This window comes from Trematomus bernacchii, unplaced genomic scaffold, assembly GCF_902827165.1.
Source record: "Trematomus bernacchii unplaced genomic scaffold, fTreBer1.1, whole genome shotgun sequence".
In the NCBI taxonomy this organism is placed as follows: Eukaryota; Metazoa; Chordata; class Actinopteri; order Perciformes; family Nototheniidae; genus Trematomus; species Trematomus bernacchii.
In genome coordinates, this window is record NW_022987519.1 from 715998 (window position 1) to 739040 (window position 23043).

The 23043-nt window shown below is 40.5% G+C and overlaps 1 protein-coding gene across 1 annotated transcript in view; it reads right to left on the reverse strand.

Annotated features, from left to right (window-relative positions):
- Positions 1-9135: 9135 nt before the first annotated feature.
- The window catches only part of ptprz1a (protein tyrosine phosphatase receptor type Z1a), a 73335-nt gene continuing 59427 nt past the window's right edge, over positions 9136-23043 (reverse strand). The window contains exons 20-30 of the mRNA XM_034117195.1: positions 22642-22776; positions 21720-21883; positions 21483-21618; positions 20860-21006; positions 18134-18227; positions 16645-16718; positions 14859-14984; positions 13533-13688; positions 13006-13148; positions 12675-12810; positions 9136-10019 (exon numbers count right to left, since the gene is read on the reverse strand). Coding sequence (XP_033973086.1) covers positions 9876-10019; positions 12675-12810; positions 13006-13148; positions 13533-13688; positions 14859-14984; positions 16645-16718; positions 18134-18227; positions 20860-21006; positions 21483-21618; positions 21720-21883; positions 22642-22776 — 1455 coding nt within the window. The 3' untranslated portion in view covers positions 9136-9875. The remainder of the gene's footprint in view (positions 10020-12674; positions 12811-13005; positions 13149-13532; positions 13689-14858; positions 14985-16644; positions 16719-18133; positions 18228-20859; positions 21007-21482; positions 21619-21719; positions 21884-22641; positions 22777-23043) is intronic.

Sequence of the window (23043 nt, forward strand, 5' to 3'; positions counted from 1 at the left end):
CGTCCCCGTCATGGATTGTCCGCCAGGATCTGGCTGGACGAAATCAAATGCAAATCACAAAATATTAGAGAAACTTAGTTGTTTTAGATTCGTTAGTAGTAGTTGTGGTAGGAGTGTAATGAACAGCTTGCCTGCTAATATGCTAACCTAGCTTTGTTTACCTTGGTAGCTAACACGATATGAACGTTAGCTTGGAGGAAAGGCAACTATAATGCAGTGTAATAAAACTACTATGAACAAAAGCTAGTGGTTCATATTAGGCTAGCAATAACGTGTTTATAATTGCAATCGTATACGGGTATTCTGCTACGTTCGGTCATACAATGTAACTTGCATGAATACATTGTTTTGCGCTAGCATACAGCTAGCCTCGTTAGCTATACATGCAGTATATGTACTGTCACAATGTACGGTAAATCACCCGGAGTATACTGTATGAGTATTCCGTGTGTGTGACTGCAGACATTCTCCTGCCATGACAAACATGTAAGGCCATCTGCTGACATTGTAGTTGATATATTTAAACGCTAGCAACGTAGCATCACAAAAATGTTTTTCCGACCAAACCTAGCTCTAGCTCCGTGTGTTAGATCGGTTGCATACACGCTACGCAGCTATAATGTAATTACGTTTCGCGACTGACCGCACGGCAAATCACCCGGAGTATACTGTCAATAGGTATTTTGTGTGTGAATGCAGACATTCTCCTGCTATGAGATAGATGTATGCAAGGCCATCTGCTGATATTAGAGTTGATATATGGAAACTCTAGCAACTTAGTTAGCACAGTTAGCATTGTCCAACACAGTTTACACATTTAAACAGTCTTGTTTGATAAATACACAAATAACAATGCAAACTTACAGGTTGTGTACCCGGATCTTCCCCTGCTCCAAACGGTCCAAACAAGCTGTGCATATCCGGCCTCAAACTGGGCAATGTTTTGGAAGCTTTCGTCTGTGAAATGCCGGTTCTTCGAACCTCTGGAGGAACACGCCGCTGCTGGTGTGGCCATAGCTCTTCGGGATTGGTCCATTTCGTTCCGGGTACCGCATGACATCAGGCGGTACCCGGAACTAAATGGAAGACTCAAATGGGCAGTGACGTATCTCCAACGAGGCGTTTTGGGGAGGTATTTTCTGTGTTAGAGTTTTACTCGCTACAGGGTGTACTTTGAGGGTTTTGACTCTGCACACCGTTTACATGCATAAAAACCTTCATAACACACAAGGGGACGGGTAATAACCGGAAAAGCATGACATGGGAGCTTTAATCATTCGTTTTTTAATTAGGCAATTGATTAAATATGGTTTTCTATGTTTGCACAGTGCAGCCTCTCAAATATGAATATCATTTTTTGGAAACAAATTGAACATTTTAACTTTTAATAACTCAAATTCCCATGAAGCGTTCTCGCGTTAGCCAATCAGCGATGAGGATTTCAGCCTGCCATCACTGATGTCAAATCAAAAACCAATTAACCAAAACATCGTTAGCTGTTAGCCGTTAGCAGTTAGCACACAGCTGCTCATATCTGTTCAGAAACTGCAGACAAGTCATTCAAGTACTGAAGTAAAAAGATATGATTCTACACTGTATTGAAGTAAACATATATTGTTTGAACGGGTTTTGATAATCACTTAGAAAAAGAATGTTATTCTCACTTTTAAATTCACTGACTTAGAGATTCTGTGTTTCACACACCAACATTGATCCTTATCACCACTAAGAGCCAGATGCGGTCATTAAGTCGTTAAAGACACATCGTTAAATAGGTGAGGAAAAGTTTAAATGTCTGTGGGAGAATGGTTTAGGTGAAAATATCCCCTGGGAAGGAATGTAGAGTAAGATAAGGTAAAGATAAACATTGACTTTTGACCTAGTGTGGTTTGGGGTCTCACTCTGTTCGAAACTCTGATTGACCTCGGCCAGAAGCGAATCCAGCCAATCAGGGCACTTGGGGGAGGTGGTCAGTTTAAACAGCTCCTCCCCAGGGGCTCTCTGATTCGCTTGGGAGTAAAGTGGGAAGGAAGAATCGACAAATATCCGCCCCAAAGACAGATAGAAATACTGATGTTTGTGTGTGTAAAAATGCTTTTTGGGTTTGGTGAGTTTGTTGGTCCTGATAACTGTATCCGCATCGCATCACAAACTTGAAGTCCAATTTCTTCTCGTTTGATGAGTTTGTCTGGTCCTGACGCATTTATCCGCATCGCATCACAAACCTGAAAAGTCCGGAGTACTCGAGTACTCTGTATAACTTGTATATGTGTTTGGTTTCCTACTAGAAGTAAACTCAGATAATTTGTTATAACTTTGATTCCGGTGTTTTCAATTCCTTTCTTAATTTAATAGAGATCCAGCCTCATCCAACGAACGGCGCGTAGCAGAGGTATTCTACTCCAACAAGTGGTGACCCCGACGTTTGTGAGCTGATCTCTAGAAAGGGACACCGATAGCCAGGGGACAGAATCCAGTCCAGGGGGAGGACACAGAGATACTGTTGACAACTACACCAAGGCGCCATATACAAAAGGTGAGCAGACACCTGTTTTGATTATCAAAAATCTGTGATTGATTATACTAAAAAATGTAGAGTTGTCAGCAGCTTTCTCAGTGTTCTTAGTCACGGTGGGAAATACAATACATATTACAGGTTGGGGATATTGGGGAAGTGCTTAGAGAAGGGTATTCAGTCCTGGACCTAAGGCACAATAGTGTTTGAGAGAGGCCGGTTGATCAGTCCCGGCCCTTCACTCACTAAATACGAAGGCTGCAAGGCTAGAAAAAGAGGGTTAAATTCCCCGCAGATCATGATAAGATTGATTAATGCGGTTACCTTGCAGCGCTTTAATTAAAGACTACGAAGGTGTCAAAATAGGGTTAAATTCCCCGTAGGTCAATATAACATTGATGAATACGGTTACCTTGCAGTGCTTTCATTAAAGACTGTAAGGCTGTAAAAGAAGGGTTACATTCCCCGCAGGTCATGATCAGATTGATTAATGCGGTTACCTTTCGTGGTGCTTTAAATGTATAAAATGTCTGTAATTGTTATATGGTGGGTGATAGAGGAGGAGAGAGACGCGACCTCCAACTAATTATTTGGATCGACCGAATCTCATCACAAAACTGTTGTGGGGATAATCAGGCTCATTAAACGTGACGATAAAGAGATTTTGTTGACTGAGTTTTTAACTCTTGACCTGAAGTCGCAATCACCGTGAGGAGATTGTAGAAGCCTACTTCTGGAAGTCACGCTATCTGTTGAAATAAACATCGCACAATAATAATTTGCCTGACTGTGATATGATAAGGTATGAGAAGCTCTGTGTGATTTTTTTTAAGTCAAATCTGTGTAATACTTGAGAGACAAATCCAGTAAAAAGAACTGTGGGTAAAAAAAAATTGCAGAAGACAAAGGGACAGAGAGCAACAAGAAGGTGGTATAATGTCTGAGACCCTACCTCCACCCTACGGAGATAATAGCTCACAAATGCCACTTATGAGTATCCCATCTAATACTCCTAAAAGAAAACACATTGTTAGACCTGATATTCAGGGATAAGGAATGTTGGAAATAGTAATGGAAGATATTGAAAATCTTAAACTGGATCAACCAACCATGTTAGTGAACCCTGCTAATATGGAGCTAATACATGTAGAAAGAATAGCAGCAGCTCTGGCAAAGACAATAGGTCCTAGCATGCAAGCACAGAGTGATAATATGATAAGGGCTATTAAACTGACCCTTTTTGGAAATGGGATTTTCCGTTACACAACAGAAGACTCAATTCAGGCCTTAAAGAACGCTTTACAAACAAGTCAGGGAGTTTAATGTGTTGCTATGTTGCTCATGTGGGGGCTTACACTTTTGGGAAGAGATCTCCACTTTCTCTGCTCCTGAGGTGCTGCAGACTCCAAGCAGCATACAGGGTCAAAGACAGGCGTGACCTCTGGAGAGGAAGAAAATCTAAATCTGAACAGACCACAGAGCCCATTAAAAGGTTTTATGGCCTCTACACTGAGAGGAAGATCTGGAGATTGTAAGGAACTCTCCCTAAATATCCACCCCCACCCAATCACGAGGGCAAGAGTGTGCCTCTCACCAATAAACGAATCATCTCTTAACCAAGTCAGATTTCAAAATAGCCATACCTCAAGTTGTTAAGAAAAGAGGGAGATTCAGAAAGTTATCAATAATTGCCCAGTATATTAAATAAATACAAATGGACACGTATCAATATAAGTCAGATAATATAGACGAGGTCAATCGTGGAAGAAGGCTGACATTTAATGCCTGATATATAAGTAATAGTAATAATAAATATATAGCTGATATTAAATAACTGATGTATAAGGCTCGATGTTTCTGAAAATAAGAACACCGTTAACGGCGTTCTATTTCAGAAAAAGGGGGAAAAGGATAGGATATACATCAGACAATATGTATGTGAGATTATTACGTTTTTAGGAGAAATGTATCAATTTAAAATACTAGTTATGGTATTTTTTGTTTTGTTTTATTTGTTGCTTTTAAGAGAAATTGATACATTTAAAATAATCTAGCTTTGGTTATTTTTTGTTTTGTTAGTTTGTTCCTTTTTTTGTTTTATTTTTATTTTTGTTCTATTTTTTAATTTAATTTTTAATTTTTAATTTTTAATTTTTAATTTTTAATTTTAATTTTTAATTTATTTATTTATTTTTGTTTATTATTTTCTGCATAGTCTCTTGTCCACACTCCAGTCTAGTTGGTGCCGCCAATAAACACTAAAGAAGTAGAAAAGATGATTTCAAAACCATATTTCCAGCAACTTAAGGGCTTGGTATGAGACTTCTCCACACAGGCTGCTGACGTCAAAAGGGGGACCCGAGAAACACAAGGCCAACACAGCAGATTACGTCTGGTTGGAGGGGACCTCCCATGCCGTTCGCCTAGATGGAAAGGGAGACAACTGGTACCACTGGAGCCAGTGTGCGGTCGGGAAAAACACCTGCGAGGACCCTGGACGACATCAGGACAGAGTTGGCCCTCGTCGCGAGGACCCTGGACGACATCAGAACAGATCTGGCTCTCGTCAAGGCAGTCGACCCAGGAGGCGCCATCAGCGGGCCGGAGGAGGAGGATCAGGACATCTCTCCAGCAGTCGACCCGGAAGCCGCCATCAGCGGGCCGGAGGAGGAGGATCGGGACATCTCTCCAGCATCGACCCGGAGGCCGCCATCAGCGGGCGGGCGGAAGACAATCAGGCCACATCTCTCTAGCAGGCACCCCAGAAGCCGCCGTCAGCGGGCTGGGGGGACGAAGATATGGCAAACCAAGACGGCACAGGGAACTCCATTTCCCGCTGAAACAGGTTGATATAGCCTGTGTGGAACTTTGTCTGAACAATCCATTTTTTTTGAGGAACTTTCAACTTTATTTTTATATCCCATAAAAAGGGATTTGTATTTTTTATTCTACAGAACTATGTGTTACCAAAAGAGGGAAAAATTTGATAATGTCTCTTCTAATTTCTGTGGCTACTTTTATTGCCATTTTGGTGACATGTGGTTGTTGTTGTGTGCCTTGTATCCGCTCATTGTGTGTTAGACTCATCAGTTCCACAATTGAGGGAAAAGCTGCCCCTTCCCCTCCGTACCAAATGCCCTTGTTGGCGTATGCGTCGGAGGGGGAAGAATATGATGACTCAGCCGACAAGGACGAACTTTTTTAGACATATTTTATTCTCCCTATACTGTCATAAGAAGTTATTGTTGGGGATTGATTCCTAACAGTTTAAAGTGCTCTACATCCCGGCTTCTGATGGATTTATATGAATATTGGGACACAGTATAAATGATGTCAGTAGGAATGTTTCAAATGCTATATGTTGATCTCGTGAGGTGAGATCAAAAGGGGGATTGAAGTAAAAAGATATGATTCTACACTGTATTGAAGTAAACATATATTGTTTGAACGGGTTTTGATAATCACTTAGAAAAAGAATGTTATTCTCACTTTTAAATTCACTGACTTAGAGATTCTGTGTTTCACACACCAACATTGATCCTTATCACCACTAAGAGCCAGATGCGGTCATTAAGTCGTTAAAGACACATCGTTAAATAGGTGAGGAAAGGTTTAAATGTCTGTGGGAGAATGGTTTAGGTGAAAATATCCCCTGGGAAGGAATGTAGAGTAAGATAAGGTAAAGATAAACATTGACTTTTGACCTAGTGTGGTTTGGGGTCTCACTCTGTTCGAAACTCTGATTGACCTCGGCCAGAAGCGAATCCAGCCAATCAGGGCACTTGGGGGAGGTGGTCAGTTTAAACAGCTCCTCCCCAGGGGCTCTCTGATTCGCTTGGGAGTAAAGTGGGAAGGAAGAATCGACAAATCTCCGCCCCAAAGACAGATAGAAATACTGATGTTTGTGTGTGTAAAAATGCTTTTGGGTTTGGTGAGTTTGTTGGTCCTGATAACTGTATCCGCATCGCATCACAAACTTGAAGTCCAATTTCTTCTCGTTTGATGAGTTTGTCTGGTCCTGACGCATTTATCCGCATCGCATCACAAACCTGAAAAGTCCGGAGTACTCGAGTACTCTGTATAACTTGTATATGTGTTTGGTTTCCTACTAGAAGTAAACTCAGATAATTTGTTATAACTTTGATTCCGGTGTTTTCAATTCCTTTCTTAATTTAATAGAGATCCAGCCTCATCCAACGAACGGCGCGTAGCAGAGGTATTCTACTCCAACAGTACACAACACAAACTAAGGCATGGCGAATACAGTAGCTGCTTTATATCTGTCTGTATCTCACAGCAGCAATAAAGCAGAGGCAATATGACGTTTTTGTGAGTGTAGACGGAGCAGCAACATGTTAGCTTAGCTTGGATCGGATCTCCATTCAGAAAACACGAATTTTAAAAGTGTTTCGTTTGCCGTCTTGTGTGCACACTTGTCAAAGCATTAAATCATGTTTTTAACAAACCAGTATCCGTATGTTGTCATTTCGGCATCATATTGAAATGTGTACTATTACAATTGAACGTAGGCACTTGCAAAATAAGGCTATATATTTTTTAAGGATTTTAATTGGGTGAACTAAATTCAATACTTAATTTCTTTTTTTACTATCTTCATAAACATCTTTAAAGAGACCTGTTACGAACCCACTAGGGATGAGTAAGTTAACACACACCAGATGGTTTTGGTAAGTAATTATAATAGGATTTAATGAGCAACAACAAAGGTGCACAACAAAATGAGGTCAAAATAAGCCTAAGCCAAACAAAGAAGCCAAAAGGGCGCAAGTCTACTGCTAATAACAGAAGGAGGACTCTTGAAAATGAGCCTAATTAACACACCTGATATCTCTTCCAATTAACTTTATTGGAAGGAGGCTGCAGGAAAACGCAGCTAACTAGATGAACTAAACACACGCTACTCTAAGCACACATATAAACACACTAAACACACAACACTAAACACGGATCACAATAGTCAAACACAGTCTATTGCTCAAGACTGAAGTGTCCACGACACAGGGGCAAAATGTGTGAGGCGTCTGATCGCAGCAGAGCCTCCCGAGTGATAATTGTCCCCAGGCTTTGTAGTAATCTCCGGAAGGTGTGCTCTGGGATTGCACGGGGATTGGAGAGCGTCAGGCCCGGCGTGCTCCAATCAGCATCTTCGGAGGAGGACCAGGAGATGACAGCCAACGACATTGGGGCAACCACACAGCTCATTTACATTTTACACACAGCTGCAAACAATCTCAGACAGGTTAACGGGCAGACAGAAACAGCAGCCGTAACAAGACCCTATTGTGCCTTTTTGGGGGTTTCCCTTTACTGTAGTGTGTTATAGGTTTTTTCTAGAGGGAGTTTATCTGAACCTGAAAATGAGCAAATAGGTTCACTTCCAGTAAAGTACTTCTTCCACCTCTGCTTTTCCTTAAATAAAAATCCTTCAACACTATTCATTTAACCCAGGCTTTCAGATTTAAATAATAGTCAGACATAGATTTATTTTCCTGACAGAAGTTACTATCCCATATGTTGTATTTTATGATCTTCTACAGGCTTCAGCTCCTCTGTAAAAAAAAAAAGACAATCAGCCGGTTTGCTTCCACTCGATTTGAAGGCAGCCATGCAAACTAGGCCACCAAGCAGGGGATAATTGGGCATGTAATTATGAAAAGTCAAAAATGCTAATGAAGGTGTGGATAAGGGCGGACGGTCAACTCCACGTCTGGACACTTGACCTAATTTCTTCCGTCCTGAAAAGGCGCGTTTTCTTGCAGAGTCTTAGCCCGGATTAACACAGGGGGAAATCATTTGGAATAACCAGTTCAGCGCAGGGATTAAAGCATGACTCCATAAAGGGAAAATACATAATCCACAGGTTTTTTCATCAGACACCACGTCTTCATTTTCAGACATTGTTTGTGTGGTTAACACCTCTCTCCTGTCGGGTGTCTGCTCCACCTTTTGTCTCGCGGCGTGACCTCTGACCTCTACTTGTTGGTCGTCTGCGACGCTCATTCTGCTGCTATTGTAATTGACTCTGAAGAACACACCAGATAAATGTAACCCGCTTTCCCAGCCAATAGTGAGCCACGGTGCATTGTGCAGATATCGTTTGAAACACATTTTAATTTGAGATATATTCTGTTTTAAAATGTACAAAAACTGAATCTTGAGATCTTATTTTTGTCGATCAATATTCCTGTTAGTTTTATACAGTTACTTTATCCATTATCTTATTTAAACTTATCTTAACTTATCAGCTCTGTTGTGATTGGCTAAGGGGCATCTCTAAACTGTTGACCAATCACGTACAATGTGTTAGAGCGCTAGCCAATTTGTCTTCAAGCTACATATTTATTTTATTTTCCCTATTTTCACTTTTTTATAAAAATGAAATATTATTCTGTCAATATCCAGTGCTTTTGGGACATTTTGTTTTCTCGAAGGCAGTTTACAACCAATAAAATACATTTAGATTATCCCTTTCTAGACATATAAAAGGAGTATTTGACCAATGTGTTTGTGCCTTTACTAACAGTAATCTTTGTTGATTAAAATGTGTTGCTGCAGTACAATTATAGTCATGAACACGGTAAAAAAAATCCAACAGTCTGTTTTTTTTGGTGTTCTTTCACGTATTTAATGCCCTATCTAATAATCCAGCAGTGTTTCATGTCCAGCTAAAAAAACAAACATGTCAGTATCCCATGCATCACATTTAGTCTGTTACAAAATGTCAGAATATAAAAACATTAATGTCCTCCAACTAAGCAATTATTATTAAAACCATAACATTTGAAAAGCGCTACAAATGGTAAAATATAAAAATCTAAAAGTATAAATAGAAATTTGGTCCATCGAGTTGATTACTATAATATTATTTACATTAGATTATTATTATTTTGTATTATTCCAGGCCCTTATTTCATCCAATAGCACACTGCTGCTACCGTTGCGATGGTATTTACAGAGGAGGAGTTCAGTGCAGGAGCTCTGTAAAAGACAAGCTAACAAAATATCTCATTTAATGTAAAAAGATGCCCTTTTTTATCCCATTTGGCTCAGTGCCAATAAATACAAAACGTTTAGGAAGAGTGTGTTAGTGTGAGAGCGTTATAATAAATCGCACAGTTAGTCTACAGCTTGTAACAAAGTTAGAAAGTACAGGATGAAAAATACAAAAAGGCACACGTTACAAAAGTCAGGATCCAGCGAAAAGAGGACACTCTCTCTCGGCCTCAAACTATTTTTTTTATCTTAGTCTGGCATCAGGGGAAGCTCTGTTGGTGTTTGAGGAGGAAGGATAATAAAAAGGCTGTTTCTCGTTTAAAGTTCTCTGTGTGTTTTGGGGCGATTACACGAGGGATTCAAGGCTCTCGGCGGTGCTGGCGGTTCCCACCACGATCGTCCCGTTGTTGTCGGAGGATTTCAGAGTGTCCTCGTCTTCTTGTGTCCCGATGAGACTCAGCATGGCTCTGTACAGGAACTGGTACTGCTCCTGAGAAACCACCACAGGTACACAATTGTTATACTTACTGTTGGGGAAATACTGAATGTACTCTTTCAATATCAGAGTAACACATGATAACAAAGGTATCCCAACTGTAGCTGTGAACATGACAGGATGTATGATTACCTAGAAGAGCATCAGGACTGTTTGAGGCATATGATAGCTATGTGATTAACATGATGATTCAGCCTCTATGGAGACATATGACAAGCATGCTCATTTCTGACGTGGAGCTAATCTGAAGTAAACATTGAATACTGCTTTCTATTCCTCCATCTTGTGACTGTGTAACTCCCTCTCTTGGATATCAGCATGTGAAGGACACTGTTCAGGAACTAGTTGATGCTCTGTATGTGATGACGACTTCCATTCTTGAGAGGATCACAAGTACATGGATCCTGAGATTGAAGCTCAAGCCGGGGACCAGGGATTATTGACATTTTTAAGTCATTCATTTTTGAGATGTTGAGAAAAAGTCAGAATTTTGAGATAAAGTCCGATTTATTTTATTTTTGAGAAAAAGTCTGATTTTTTGGGGATTTTGAGAAAAAATCTGAATTTTGTGATTTTTTTGAAAAAGTCCGATTTTTGGGGGATTTTGAGAAAAAGTCAAAATGTTGAAAAAAAGTCAGATTTTTATTAGAAAAAGTCAGATTCTTTAAAAAAAATCAGATTTTTGAGAAAAAGTCAGGATTTTGAGATTTTGTGGAAAAAGTCAGGATTTTGAGAAAAAGTCAGAATGTTGTACATGTCAGAATGTTGTACATGACAGGATGTACTGCTTTCTATTCCTCCATCTTGTGACTGTGTAACTCCCTCTCTTGGATATCAGCATGTGAAGGACACTGTTCAGGAACTAGTTGATGCTCTGTATGTGATGACTCCTTCCATTCTGGAGAGGATCAGAAATACATGGATCCTGAGATTGAAGCTCAAGCCGGGACGAGTGAGATTTTTCTAACACTTACTAACGATAATACACAATCAGAGTTGGGTGTAACGCGTTACAAAGTAACGCGTTACTTTGTTACCTGTAATAATATTACTTTTGTCGGTAACGGAGTAGTGTAACGCGTTACTTTTATAATTCAGTAATCACACTACAGTTACTAACATTGCCCCGACACGCGTTACTTCGTTACTTTTATAAAATCAGTCATAATCACACTGACAGGCGATAACTTTCGAGGGGTGGAGGTATACCCATTATTTTGAGTTCGTCCGAAGAATAGACAGGAATGTGACGGTGAGGTGCAAACTGTGTCCAGGCCAGAAGCTGTTATCCACTGCTGTAAACACCACGTCAAACCTCAACAAACACCTGCAAAGAACACATGCTAAGGTGAAGCTAATAGCTAAGGACCCCCGAACCCAGAGTGAGGATGTTGTGAGTGCGCCGCCGCAAGAATTTGGAGGACCGGTAACCAAAGCAGAGATGGACAGGCTTGTAGCATCCTTCATAGTAGAGGTAATGTTGCCCATTTGCACAGTGGAATCACCATCGCATCGTTCAGAGATATACTGCGCAAAATACAGATAGCAGGAGACAGAGGACAGCCATATTCAGAGCTATCTGGATCAGTCTTATGCGACAATGGAAACTGAACTAAAGAGAACATTTGAAACTTTAGCAGTCTGCGTGATCTGCCTGTAGGGAGGGGCGGGCCGGCCCTGAGAGTAAAGTAACGAGTAAAGTAACGAGTAAAGTAACGAGTTACTTTATGTAGAGAGTAACGAAGTAGTGTAATATATTACTTTTTTTTAAAGTAATATGTAATATGTAATATATTACTTTTTTTTAGTAACGACCCCATCTCTGTACACAATCATGGCTAGAATAAGTACTCAGATCCTTAAGTAGAAAGAGCAAATTATCCAAAAGCTACATTACAAGTCCCATACTCAAAACGTTACTTCAGTACAATTTCACAAGTATTACCAGCAGAACGTACCTAAAGAAATAAAAGTACTACATGTTTTGTGTATTATAAAATGGTTTAAAGTAGAGACACTACATACTGATATACACCTGAACATCAGCAGGAGAGGACTCTTTAAAGTAGAGACACTACATACTGATATACACCTGAACATCAGCAGGAGAGGACTCTTTAAAGTAGAGACACTACATACTGATATACACCTGAACATCAGCAGGAGAGCACTCTTTAAAGTAGAGACACTACATACTGATATACACCTGAACATCAGCAGGAGAGGACTCTTTAAAGTAGAGACACTACATACTGATATACACCTGAACATCAGCAGGAGAGGACTCTTTAAAGTAGAGACACTACATACTGATATACACCTGAACATCAGCAGGAGAGGACTCTTTAAAGTAGAGACACTACATACTGATATACACCTGAACATCAGCAGGAGAGGACTCTTTAAAGTAGAGACACTACATACTGATATACACCTGAACATCAGCAGGAGAGGACTCTTTAAAGTAGAGACACTACATACACCTGAACATCAGCAGGAGAGGACTCTTTAAAGTAGAAAATTAGCAGCATCAAGCCCCTTTAAGCTAGTTACTCTAGCAATGTTTCAAACAGACATCAGTTTATCGTCAGCATATTATGAGACAGACAGTCTAACTTCAGTGTATTGTGAGAAAGACAGTATCCTCACCACGTCGCTGAAGATCCCCGGTCTCATGAGGTTTGTCAGCTTGGCGGCCTGGAAGACGTCGAGCGACCCTTCGACCTCCAGCTGCTGAACCAGAGAGGACAGAGTGCAGAACGTCCCGGCTGTGACTCCTCCCACACTGAGGGGAAAGAAACACAGATATCTTCAGTCAGAACACAACATGACCATGAGTACTGATCCTGACCCTTTGCGCCTGTAGCCATCAGGCAACATCAGGCTGCTTTGTGCATGAAAGGTGCTATACAAATCAAGTTCATATTATATATTATAAATATCAGAGCATTAAAAACCTGTTAAATGATATTGTACTCACTCATCGTGCACCACGGTGGGTCCGTCCTTGGCGGCGTTCTCCTCTCTCACCAGCTTCAGGAGTTCGAAGGTGTTGCTGATGGGACTGTCAGGGTTCGGCCAGCAGGAGGCGCTGTAATGTTTCACCTCCAGAGCGAAGTCATCCTGTCCAGCAGAGATGGCAAAAATACACACATCCTTTACTCAAGTAGAAGTACAGATACTCGTGTTTAAAAATACTCTGGTAAAAGTAGAAGTACCGACTAAACTTCTTTACTCAAGTAAAAGTACAGAAGTATGGCCCCGTCAACGCTAAGTCAATAGGAGAAGACTACAGTTGATAAAATGAGAAGCCAGCTGTTAGCCGGTCTCTTTGCCAGCTGATCCCAAGCCAACGGAGGTCCATCCAGCGGGGAGAGCCGCCATTTCGCAATTTCATTGTATCATTGTATCATTGTTTAATTAAACGCTGTTAACTTGTAAATAAGCTTCCTGGACTCTTTTTAGCTAAACCTGGGCTCAGAACTAACAAACCCTCCAGGAACTAACCTGAGTTGCTTCCAGGACGAACTCCCGCACCACCAGCATGTCTTCGTTGGTCAGACAGATGTTGTTCTCACTCCTCTGGGAGACCGTGAACATCTGGTAGCTGATCGGGGCTCCTTTACGGGGCCAGACGGCACTCTGCTCCACCTCCGCCTCCGTCTAACAACAACAACAGCAGACAGTCAGATTCAACTTTAATCCAACAACAAACACACGACAGGTTAGAAAGAAACGTTCAAGTCTTTGTATAGTATGTTGAAATAATCAGTAAAGCTAGAATAGCATGTCTGAAGGAAAATCAGTATATCAAAAACATTTATGGTATATTTTGTGAAAATAGGTCATAGTATAGTATCTCAAAAAAAGTCATAGAATAGTATATCATATTGAATTGTATTTATTTTGAGTATTTATAAACGTGTTATTAAAACTAAACGCATTTTTTATTTTGCAGCTGATCCGAAGCTCAGGGAGGACGCGACCCTTAATCTTAGTCCGCCCTTAAATACTAAACTATGTTTATTCAACCTAAACTTATGTTTTTTACTAAATCTGCCACTATTTTTTAAATGTATTTTGATACGATACGATAATACTTTAATGGTCAGATCAAGTCTGAAATGCTCCTTGCATCACAGCAGCTCCATGTGTAACATCAACATGAAAAACATCAACAAACATGTAACACAGCAGCAGGATCAGTGAGAGATGCTCAACGGGCCTTCAGCGTGCATCTGATCTGTAGCTCTGTGTTCACTGAGAGGGTCGACTGGAGCACAAAGGATGCTTCAGTCTGACTTTATTGAATCTCCATCAGATGGTAGAAGTTCATATTCTCTGTCAGAGCATGCTTTGGGTCCCAGAGGATGTTGTTGGACAGCCTTATTAAGTTGTTCTGGTCTGCTGAGTCAGAAAGTCTCCGACAGGGTGACCAACAATCTTTGAGCAGATTTTTAACAGGTGGAGCAGTTTTGATTTTAAAGCTGTTGACAAACACTTGTACCAGGTAGTATTGCAGTATTGTAGTAATACAATTGTATATTTGGTAAAAGTTAGAGGCATATTTGTTTAATTTGAACAAAACCAATCTAGCGTTTCCCCCTTGTCCCAGTCTTAATGCCAAGCTGTGCTAAGCTAAGCTACGCTAGGCCCTCCCTGACTGTCCTAACTGAATGTCTTGCTTTAAAACGATAATTCAATAGAATACATTGGCATGAATAAAGTGCATAAGTGAAACAATAATAGGTGCCCGTCCCAAAACATACTGCTTAACTCTTCCTGTTTAGATTTAAAGACTTTGAATACAGCTGGAAAATCCTTCTTCCTCACCTGGCCCGCCCCCGGCAGGGACACGATGACCGGGGCGTTGTGATCCCAAATCATCCTCCAGAAGTCCTTTATGGTGTCAGGCAAGGGATTCTGGGTAATGATGAACTCGCTGCTCTGCCTGTAACCCTGCAGGAAGAGAGTCACGCTTTATTTGTGTCACTTTTATGGAGTTTTATGGAGATGAATACATTTCATTTCTGTCTACTGTTCACTGTCAAATGTCTTCAGTAGAGGAAATAAACTAAGGACATATAACCAGGTACTGTACCTAATTAAAAGGTTGGAGAGCTCGTACTTTACTTAAAGTGGACCTATCATGCTATATTTGAATAATATAGTGTAGGGCCATACCTATTTAAGGCATATTTATATATATTTTTTTCAAAATACCAAACAGATCATGCATTTTAGCCATGCCTCATTTTGCTCAATTTGACAATTTATAGCTCTGTTTGTGCAAGGGCAGATTATGTGAGAACAGCACCACCTACAGGCCTGGCATATGTACTACAGCGTCTCCAGCGCTTTCAAACGGCAATGGCCGTGGCTGTCTCCTCCTGATTGGTGGAGTTGGCCCAATAGCCGTAGCGCCACCGTCCTGACGTCAGGACAGTGTTCAAATCTGGATCAGTTTTTATCAGATCCGTTGCAGCCCCTTTTTTAGAGATTTGGGTATGGAGGATAGAGAGGGTTGTGTTTTCTGACACTTGGTGAGTTCCCTGGAACACCGGGGACACATATTCATGTAGAAAAGACGTACAAAAGTGCATTTTGCATGATAGGTCCCCTTTAAGTATTTCAATTGTTTATACTTCTACTCTACTACTAGTTTGAGGTAAATGTACTTTTTACTCTTCCGCATTTATCTGACAACCTTAGATACTGCAGGTTCATATTCTCAATACAAAAATAATGAAGAAGACACCTGGAAGTATAACAAGTCATTACATTAAGCTCTACTTTTACCAGCTGCAAACTTAAGATGATGAAAACATGCATTTATCACTAATTAGATTATATATATCATTCGGAAATTGACCATTCTGCGTGATGAGTACTTTTATATTTGGTACTTTTAGGTCAATTATGTTGTTTTTGTTGTACTTCTACTTGAATCTGAGTACTTTTCCCACCTCTGCAGGTTTGACAAAGTACTGGTGCCAATATTGCCAACCAATCAAATCAATAAGAAACTTTATATAGCTACTAGTAAAGAATCAGTACAACTTCTTATGAAACACTTTTGTTGTCCGTGTTCGAGACAGGAAGGCTGTTTCAAACTTGAATAAAAAAGTCCTGCACTACAAAAACTCTAAATCTTGCCAAGTAGTCTAATATCTAGTCAGAATATGTCTCTACTCCTGATATAAGACACAATAACTTCAGAAGTAACACGGCAGTGAGATATCGGGTCTTGTTTTTAGACAATGCATCATCTTGTTCACTCAAAAAATCTTATTTTGAGTCGTATCTCAGATGAAACACATCTTACATATTTACTAGACAATCACCATCTAACATCAGAACACAGAACACCTTTGGGCATTTGCAGCTCAGTTCTCCTGCTAATTACAAGATCTGATTTATCTAAATATCCGTTCTTATTTCAAGAAGTCTTACCAAGCTAATGTTCACTTGTTCTATTGGCAGATTTTTGTGCTTATTTCAAGTGAAAACAGCTTGTTTTCATTATTGTTTTTGGAGCAGCATTTGTTCCAGTGTGATTCTGAATCTCTGTGAGCTGTATTTCCGGATTTAAACCTGAACAGAGTGGGTTCATTCTTACTGTGATGTACGAAGCATTAATGTAGTCCGATGTTTCTCCAGCCAACGTGGACAGGCGCACTCGTGACCTCTCAACTGGGAAGGACAAAAGTTTCAGAGTCACATACACGAGTACAAGTGGTTTAAAGGCCAAAGATTCATGAGGGAAGTCAAGACAAGTGGTTTAAAGGTCAGAGATGGGCAGTGGCGTTTTCTCCCGGAGGCCAAGGGAAGCCAGGCTTCCCCTGTTTTTTCGGATTGTAGTTATAATTTAAATAAATAAATAAAAACACTTTGTTTTGTTTCGATAATTCTCCTTTGCTGTGTGTTGCTGCCGGCCCGTCTCTCCCCCACTCTCATTGAGTATTTTACAAAAGAGTGAAACAAACAGCGCCCCTCTAGATGTTATGGTGAAACAGTAGATTGCATTCACTGTTGCGAGAGGAGGCCAGTCGGATCAGGCTTCCCTTGGTGAAACAAATTGAGGGATTGACCAATCAGATGAGGCCCACGTGATGCCCCTGCCAACCTGTGATTGGTCAGGGCCATGCCAAGGGAAGCCAGCTAACTCTGGCTTCCCTTCAGAGGCGGCTGGCGATTTCACCTGAATAGATGAGATTGTTTATATTTTTTAGTTACTTTTGGACTACGGACTGAGCTAATTACAGAGACGAGGACTGTTGCTGCACTTGCCGTGTGTTAGAAAGGGAAGGGAAGAGAAGGTGGACTATCGCATGCAAATGTTTCTGTACATAATGGTTTTTGAATTCATGTGTTTCATACACGCCTACTGATACTTTGATGTGTACATAAAACTTTAAAGGTCTCCTGATTTACTTTGTGAATGAATGCACTGCGCATTGAGCGGCTGGTATTGCATTTGGGGGGGGGTGTGTCTGCATAAATTAATAAGAAAATGCTTAAATTAATAAAACGAGAGTTTCGGCTGGAGAGTGCGTGCGGACCTGTCGGTTAGATAACAGGCGTGTGCAAGTCCTGCATCTGTGTGATACAAATGTGTGTAAAATGATACCGGGCGCTGTAATCACTCATCTGGTTACGTTATTGACCCCCCCCCCCACCCCAACCAACCCAAAAAAATGGGCTTCCCCTAAATTTTTCCCCACGCCACGCTACTGGAGATGGGTTCGGGTTACAGTAAAACAGGAACATGTGTTGTCTGGGGATTCAAAATGGATGAAAGAGGAAAGGAATATAAAAAGGTTCGAAAAGTGTCAAAAGAACTATCATTTCATGGAAAGACTAGGGGTCGAGGAATGTGAGGATTATTGAGTGAAGGATATTTCCAAATATCTGGAACAAATACCAGAAACCTGCAGGTCCGCTGCAACTCTGACTACTTTGAAATCCAGGCTGAAGACTTTTCTTTTTGACGCTGCTTTTAATTGAACTATTCACATCTCACACTGCACTGTAACTTGTATTCATGTTCCCGTGTTCTTCATGTTGTATTAGCCTATATCATATCTTTAAATGCATGTTGGACTCACCAGGAACCACAGAGCAGCTCCTGTTCTTGCAGCGGTTGAAGTCCTGCAGCGCTGCAGAGAAGTCGCACTGCTTCACTGCGGAGTGACACACCAGCTGAAAACACACACAAAAACACATTACTGAGTCTTTATGATGAAATGTTAAAGATCGATCTCCTATCATGCTATTTTAGGCATATATAATGAGTCTCAGATATATAACAATATATAAAAAGCAGTGGCGGCCGGTGGTCTTTTTTTTTGGTGGGGCTCTTGACGTACCGTAAGTGACCTACCCGGGGGGGTCCGGGGGGTTTTCCCCCGGAAACTTTTTTCGAGAAATGACCCCTTAAATGATGACTTCTGGTGATGTTAGAGGGGGGGGGGGGAAAGGAGAAATCGAGGCTTAAAAATATGAGAAGACTGATCAATACCTCCATAATCTTCAGTGTGGAAAATATTATTTATCAACCTGAACATCTACTACTTTACCAGGAATTTGTGTTCTCAGAACTGGTCTGTTTTTTTCTTTCTTAAAACTGTTCATGTTTTATGAACCAACACCTTCACCAAGTAGCTTTACAGTGAACTGCATGTGAGATATAAAATTAATAGCATCTTTTCAGTAGCATTAATTATAAATATTTAAGTGGTTCAATACAAGTCACTACAGCATTTCAAACTGAACTGTGAATAAATGCAATTTAAAAAAAAATAACCACAGCACAAAATGTCATAAATTGTGTTTTTTCTTTGTTTCTCTGAGGATTATTTACAAACAGGCTTATTTACATATAGCAATAACTCAGAAATGAAAAAGCTACATCGTCTAACACGAACAACCACTTAGCATAATGATAATATATGTGTTATGTACAATGTAACTGGCAAGGCTAGAGCAAGAAAGAACATAAAGTTTGCAAAAGGTTTAAATAACTTCAAGTATCTGTCTTCAGATTACGTGGAGGTTTTAGTCCGATGGGAAGCAGATTTTAAGCGACACCGAAGATAAACCAAAAATGTGGTGGAGCTGCAAACCGTGTAGTGTTGCTGGGACAGAACAGGAGCTATAACCGTTGGAAAATACATCACAGACAATGCAACAAACGTGGAGACAGAACAATCACTTCTGTGATAAATGCCCACTTATTAATAAACTTCTAACAACCATGGGAAACCTCCTCTCTACATATAAAGTGATATCCAAGCATGGGAAACAAAAGACAGCATTTACCTGTTTGCATCCAGCTAGCCAAGCCTTTCTTGTGTACCAGCTACTTGTGAAGCCTCGTGTATAAATGTTGTCTTTTTCACGAGATTGCTGCGATATATTCAAATCGGGTTGGTCCGGTGCAAGGTCTTTAAGCAACAATTTATCTGCCAAACTTCTCCTTTCGAAAGGATTGGAGATTAGCTCTTGAACAGAATTAGCCGGGGACCGAGGTCCGGAGACTCCACCTGCACACGAAGCCATCCTCATCAACTACTGCGTCAACCGGATACGAGTCACTGTCCAAACTACTCACAGACTGCACTGGGCGCTGACATTGGCGCCCGGTGACCATCATCTTTGACGACGCTGATTGGCTGAAATTATATTTTCGCGGCATAGTTTACACGTTACAGATAGCAACAGTCAGCTGCTGGTGGCTGCTGCTGCACTGGTTGAAGGCTCCTCTCTTAGCGCCCAGACGAGAGAAGGTGCATGGGCAAGGCCAGGCAGGAAACATGTGACTTATCAGTAACTTTAGACATCGTAACACAATTTTAAACGAGATTTTATTGTAGATTATACATTTTACTGATACCAATTATATAATATTTACCTTGTTCATTAAAAATAAAAATAAAAACATATATATTTTTTTAAACATATTTTTTTTTTTTAATTTTAATTTTAATTATTATTATTATTTTTTTTTTTCAATATGGGAAGAGGTGGGGCGGCGCCCCTAGCGCCCCTATGGACCGGCCGCCACTGATAAAAAGCATGTCTATGATGCGTTTTGCTCAAAATACCAAACAGATCATGCATTTTAGAAATCCCTCATATCCCTGTATTCCAGCCCTGTTAGAGAAACGCTGATTCTGGGTCAGTAGCTACGAGGCCCCGCCCCCTTTTGAGCACGCAGGCACACTGAGCTCTGGCTAAATGCTGCCGTGATGAAACACCATATCATGTTCCAAACCACATGAAGGATTATTTCTGAAACAGTCAGGAGCTCAAACGTTTTTTGTCTATCGGGTTTACCACAAGGTGAGTTCTTTTTTTAATTTCCTGCTTCTTTACACATGCTCTCCAGTACAGGTTAGCTCTGAGTGTTAGCGATGCTAATGTAAACAAAGACCATATTACGTCCAAAACAGTCGGGCATTGTTTCTGATAGCAATGTTTCTGATAGGGCCGTGGGTCCACATTTCAGATATTACGTCATATCGGACGCAAATCTGGATCAGCTCCGTTGTTCCACCGTTTTTAGAGATTTGGGTACGGAGGAAAAGAGAGAGGGTTTTATTTTCTGACGCTGCGTGAGTTCCCTGACACACCGGGGACACATGTTTATGTATAAAAGACATAAAAAAGTGCATTTTGCATGATAGGTCACCTTTAAATTAAATACAGAACAAGATAAAACATCAACAGTGGTCCTAATGAAATTCTCTTGAAGTAAAACTGACAAGAAATTAAAATAGGTAAAAATAAAATAAAATAAAAAATGTAAAATGTTTTTGTATAGTATGCCGACCTTGAACTGTTTGTCCAGACGTGTCCTTCCTGCAGGTCCCGGGGTCAGCAGCTCGTCCACGTACCTGTGCAGGTGAGACGCCAAAACCTCCGTCTCTCCGGAGAGGACGGCCTCCACCAGGGCGTCGTGGATGAAAACATACTGCTCCTTTAGAGAGGAGACACGGTGGTGCTGAGGTTAAATACACTGACACGTCTACGTCCTAGGTTTCAGAGGGGTATGGTAATGGTTTTTTAACATTACATTCTTTTTGTCGCTTACCATCTCTTTGCCTCATACAGCACCTCACAGAGATGCTGTATGACAAACCAATATAAGTTTGGACAATTGCACAATATAAATCTATTTTAGTAGACCTCAACAATGGAATTATGATCAGTAGAAATGGCCATGACATGGGACCTTTAAATATGATAAGTGGAAACCAGGATCATTGTATATTTATTTGGAAATGGTAATCTAAAGTGCATTGTTACAATATAATTGTAACTTAAATAAATTGTGTGTGTGTCTGTGTATGTGTATGTGTATGTGTATGTGTATGTGTATGTGTATGTGTCTGTGTGTGTGTGTGTGTGTGTGTGTGTGTGTGTGTGTGTGTGTGTGTAGACATAACCTCTGACCTCTGTCTGCACCAGGTAGTTCCTCTGTGTGCGGATGTGTTTGAGGAAGCCGGTGATGTTGACGCTGCGTTCGTCTTTTATCTGCTTCAGCAGGCTGTCCAGAACCACGTACGTTCCTGTCCGACCGACACCAGCACTGCACAGAACCAGAGAGAAGAACCAGAGAACAGAACAAGTTGAGTCCAGGATTTACAGACGTGAGGATAACAAATGATGTTTAATTTACGCCCATCGTACCTGCAGTGCACCACCAGCGGCCCCATGTCCTCCGTCCGGGCTCTGGAGGACTTTCTGACGAAGCTGAGCAGCGGCAGAGCGAAGTCCGGGACGCCCATATCGGGCCACTGGGTGTAATGGTACTGAGTCACCGTGCGCTCATTTATCCGGCCCTTCTGGGAGCCCTGCAGGTGGGTAGAAATTAAATTAAATTAAATTCAAATGTATTTATATAGCCCAATATCACAAATCACATTGGTCTCAGAGGGCTTCACAAACCAACAAACACGAATGATAGTGTAAAAACAACAAATCTATCTGAGAATATAGTCAAATGACAAGATAAATGTGAAAATACTAATGAATGGGTACATAACACAATGACACAAATACAGTTAGAATACAATAATTAAGAAAATAAAACTCAGTGTCTTCAGTTGTGGAAAACATTCCTGCAATAACTCTCTATAACAAATCTCCTCTCTGAAGAGAAGTCTCTGCTTCATAGTTTCTCTTGGACTTAAAATCTCACTGTACATTTAACATTTATATATTCAGTATCATATTTAATATTCCATCCTTCACATACTTATCTATATAATAATAATAAAAATAATAATAATAATAACCCTAACCAGCCGTACTTAACCTAGCTTACGGTGGCTAATGTTAGCTTCAGGTAAATACAGCTGCTTAAGGTTCAAGGTTGAAGGTTAGTTTCTTTGTATAGCACATTTTAAGACACAGAGGCAATTCAAAGTGCTTCACATAGGCATTTAACACATAATAATGAAAAACACAGTGCCAAAAGTGCAATAATAAGGCACGGTGCTTACCATCCATTGACTTAATTACTCTTCTTTACCTGTGCTACCTGATGATGAACTGAAATGGGCTGAGACTTTAATTAAGTGGATTTAAAACGTGAATGTTTTCTTCTGACCTTCTTGGCCTGTGTGTTCCTGAGGGTGAAGGTCCTCTGGGTGTAGTAGGCGAGCGCCCGGCTGCTCTTCATCGTCACCAGGAAGCCTCCGTACTCCTCCTGCACCTCCACCGGCCAATACTGATCACACTTCCTCTGAGGAGACACCAACAATACGATCAATAACCCAAATGTAACCAGTGACTGTGTTTTTTTGGGGGAAATGTACATTGTTACAGCAGGAAAGAGCCACAGACAGCTTAATGTTACCTAGAAGCATGCATACAAAAGTATTAAAGTTAAAACAAGTAATAATACAAACGTACGAGGAATTTGACTTGATACATACAAGTAAAACACAGATAGAGAACTAGAAAAATATTTTAAAACAATAAAAAATATAGTCAAATATAGCAGTATTTA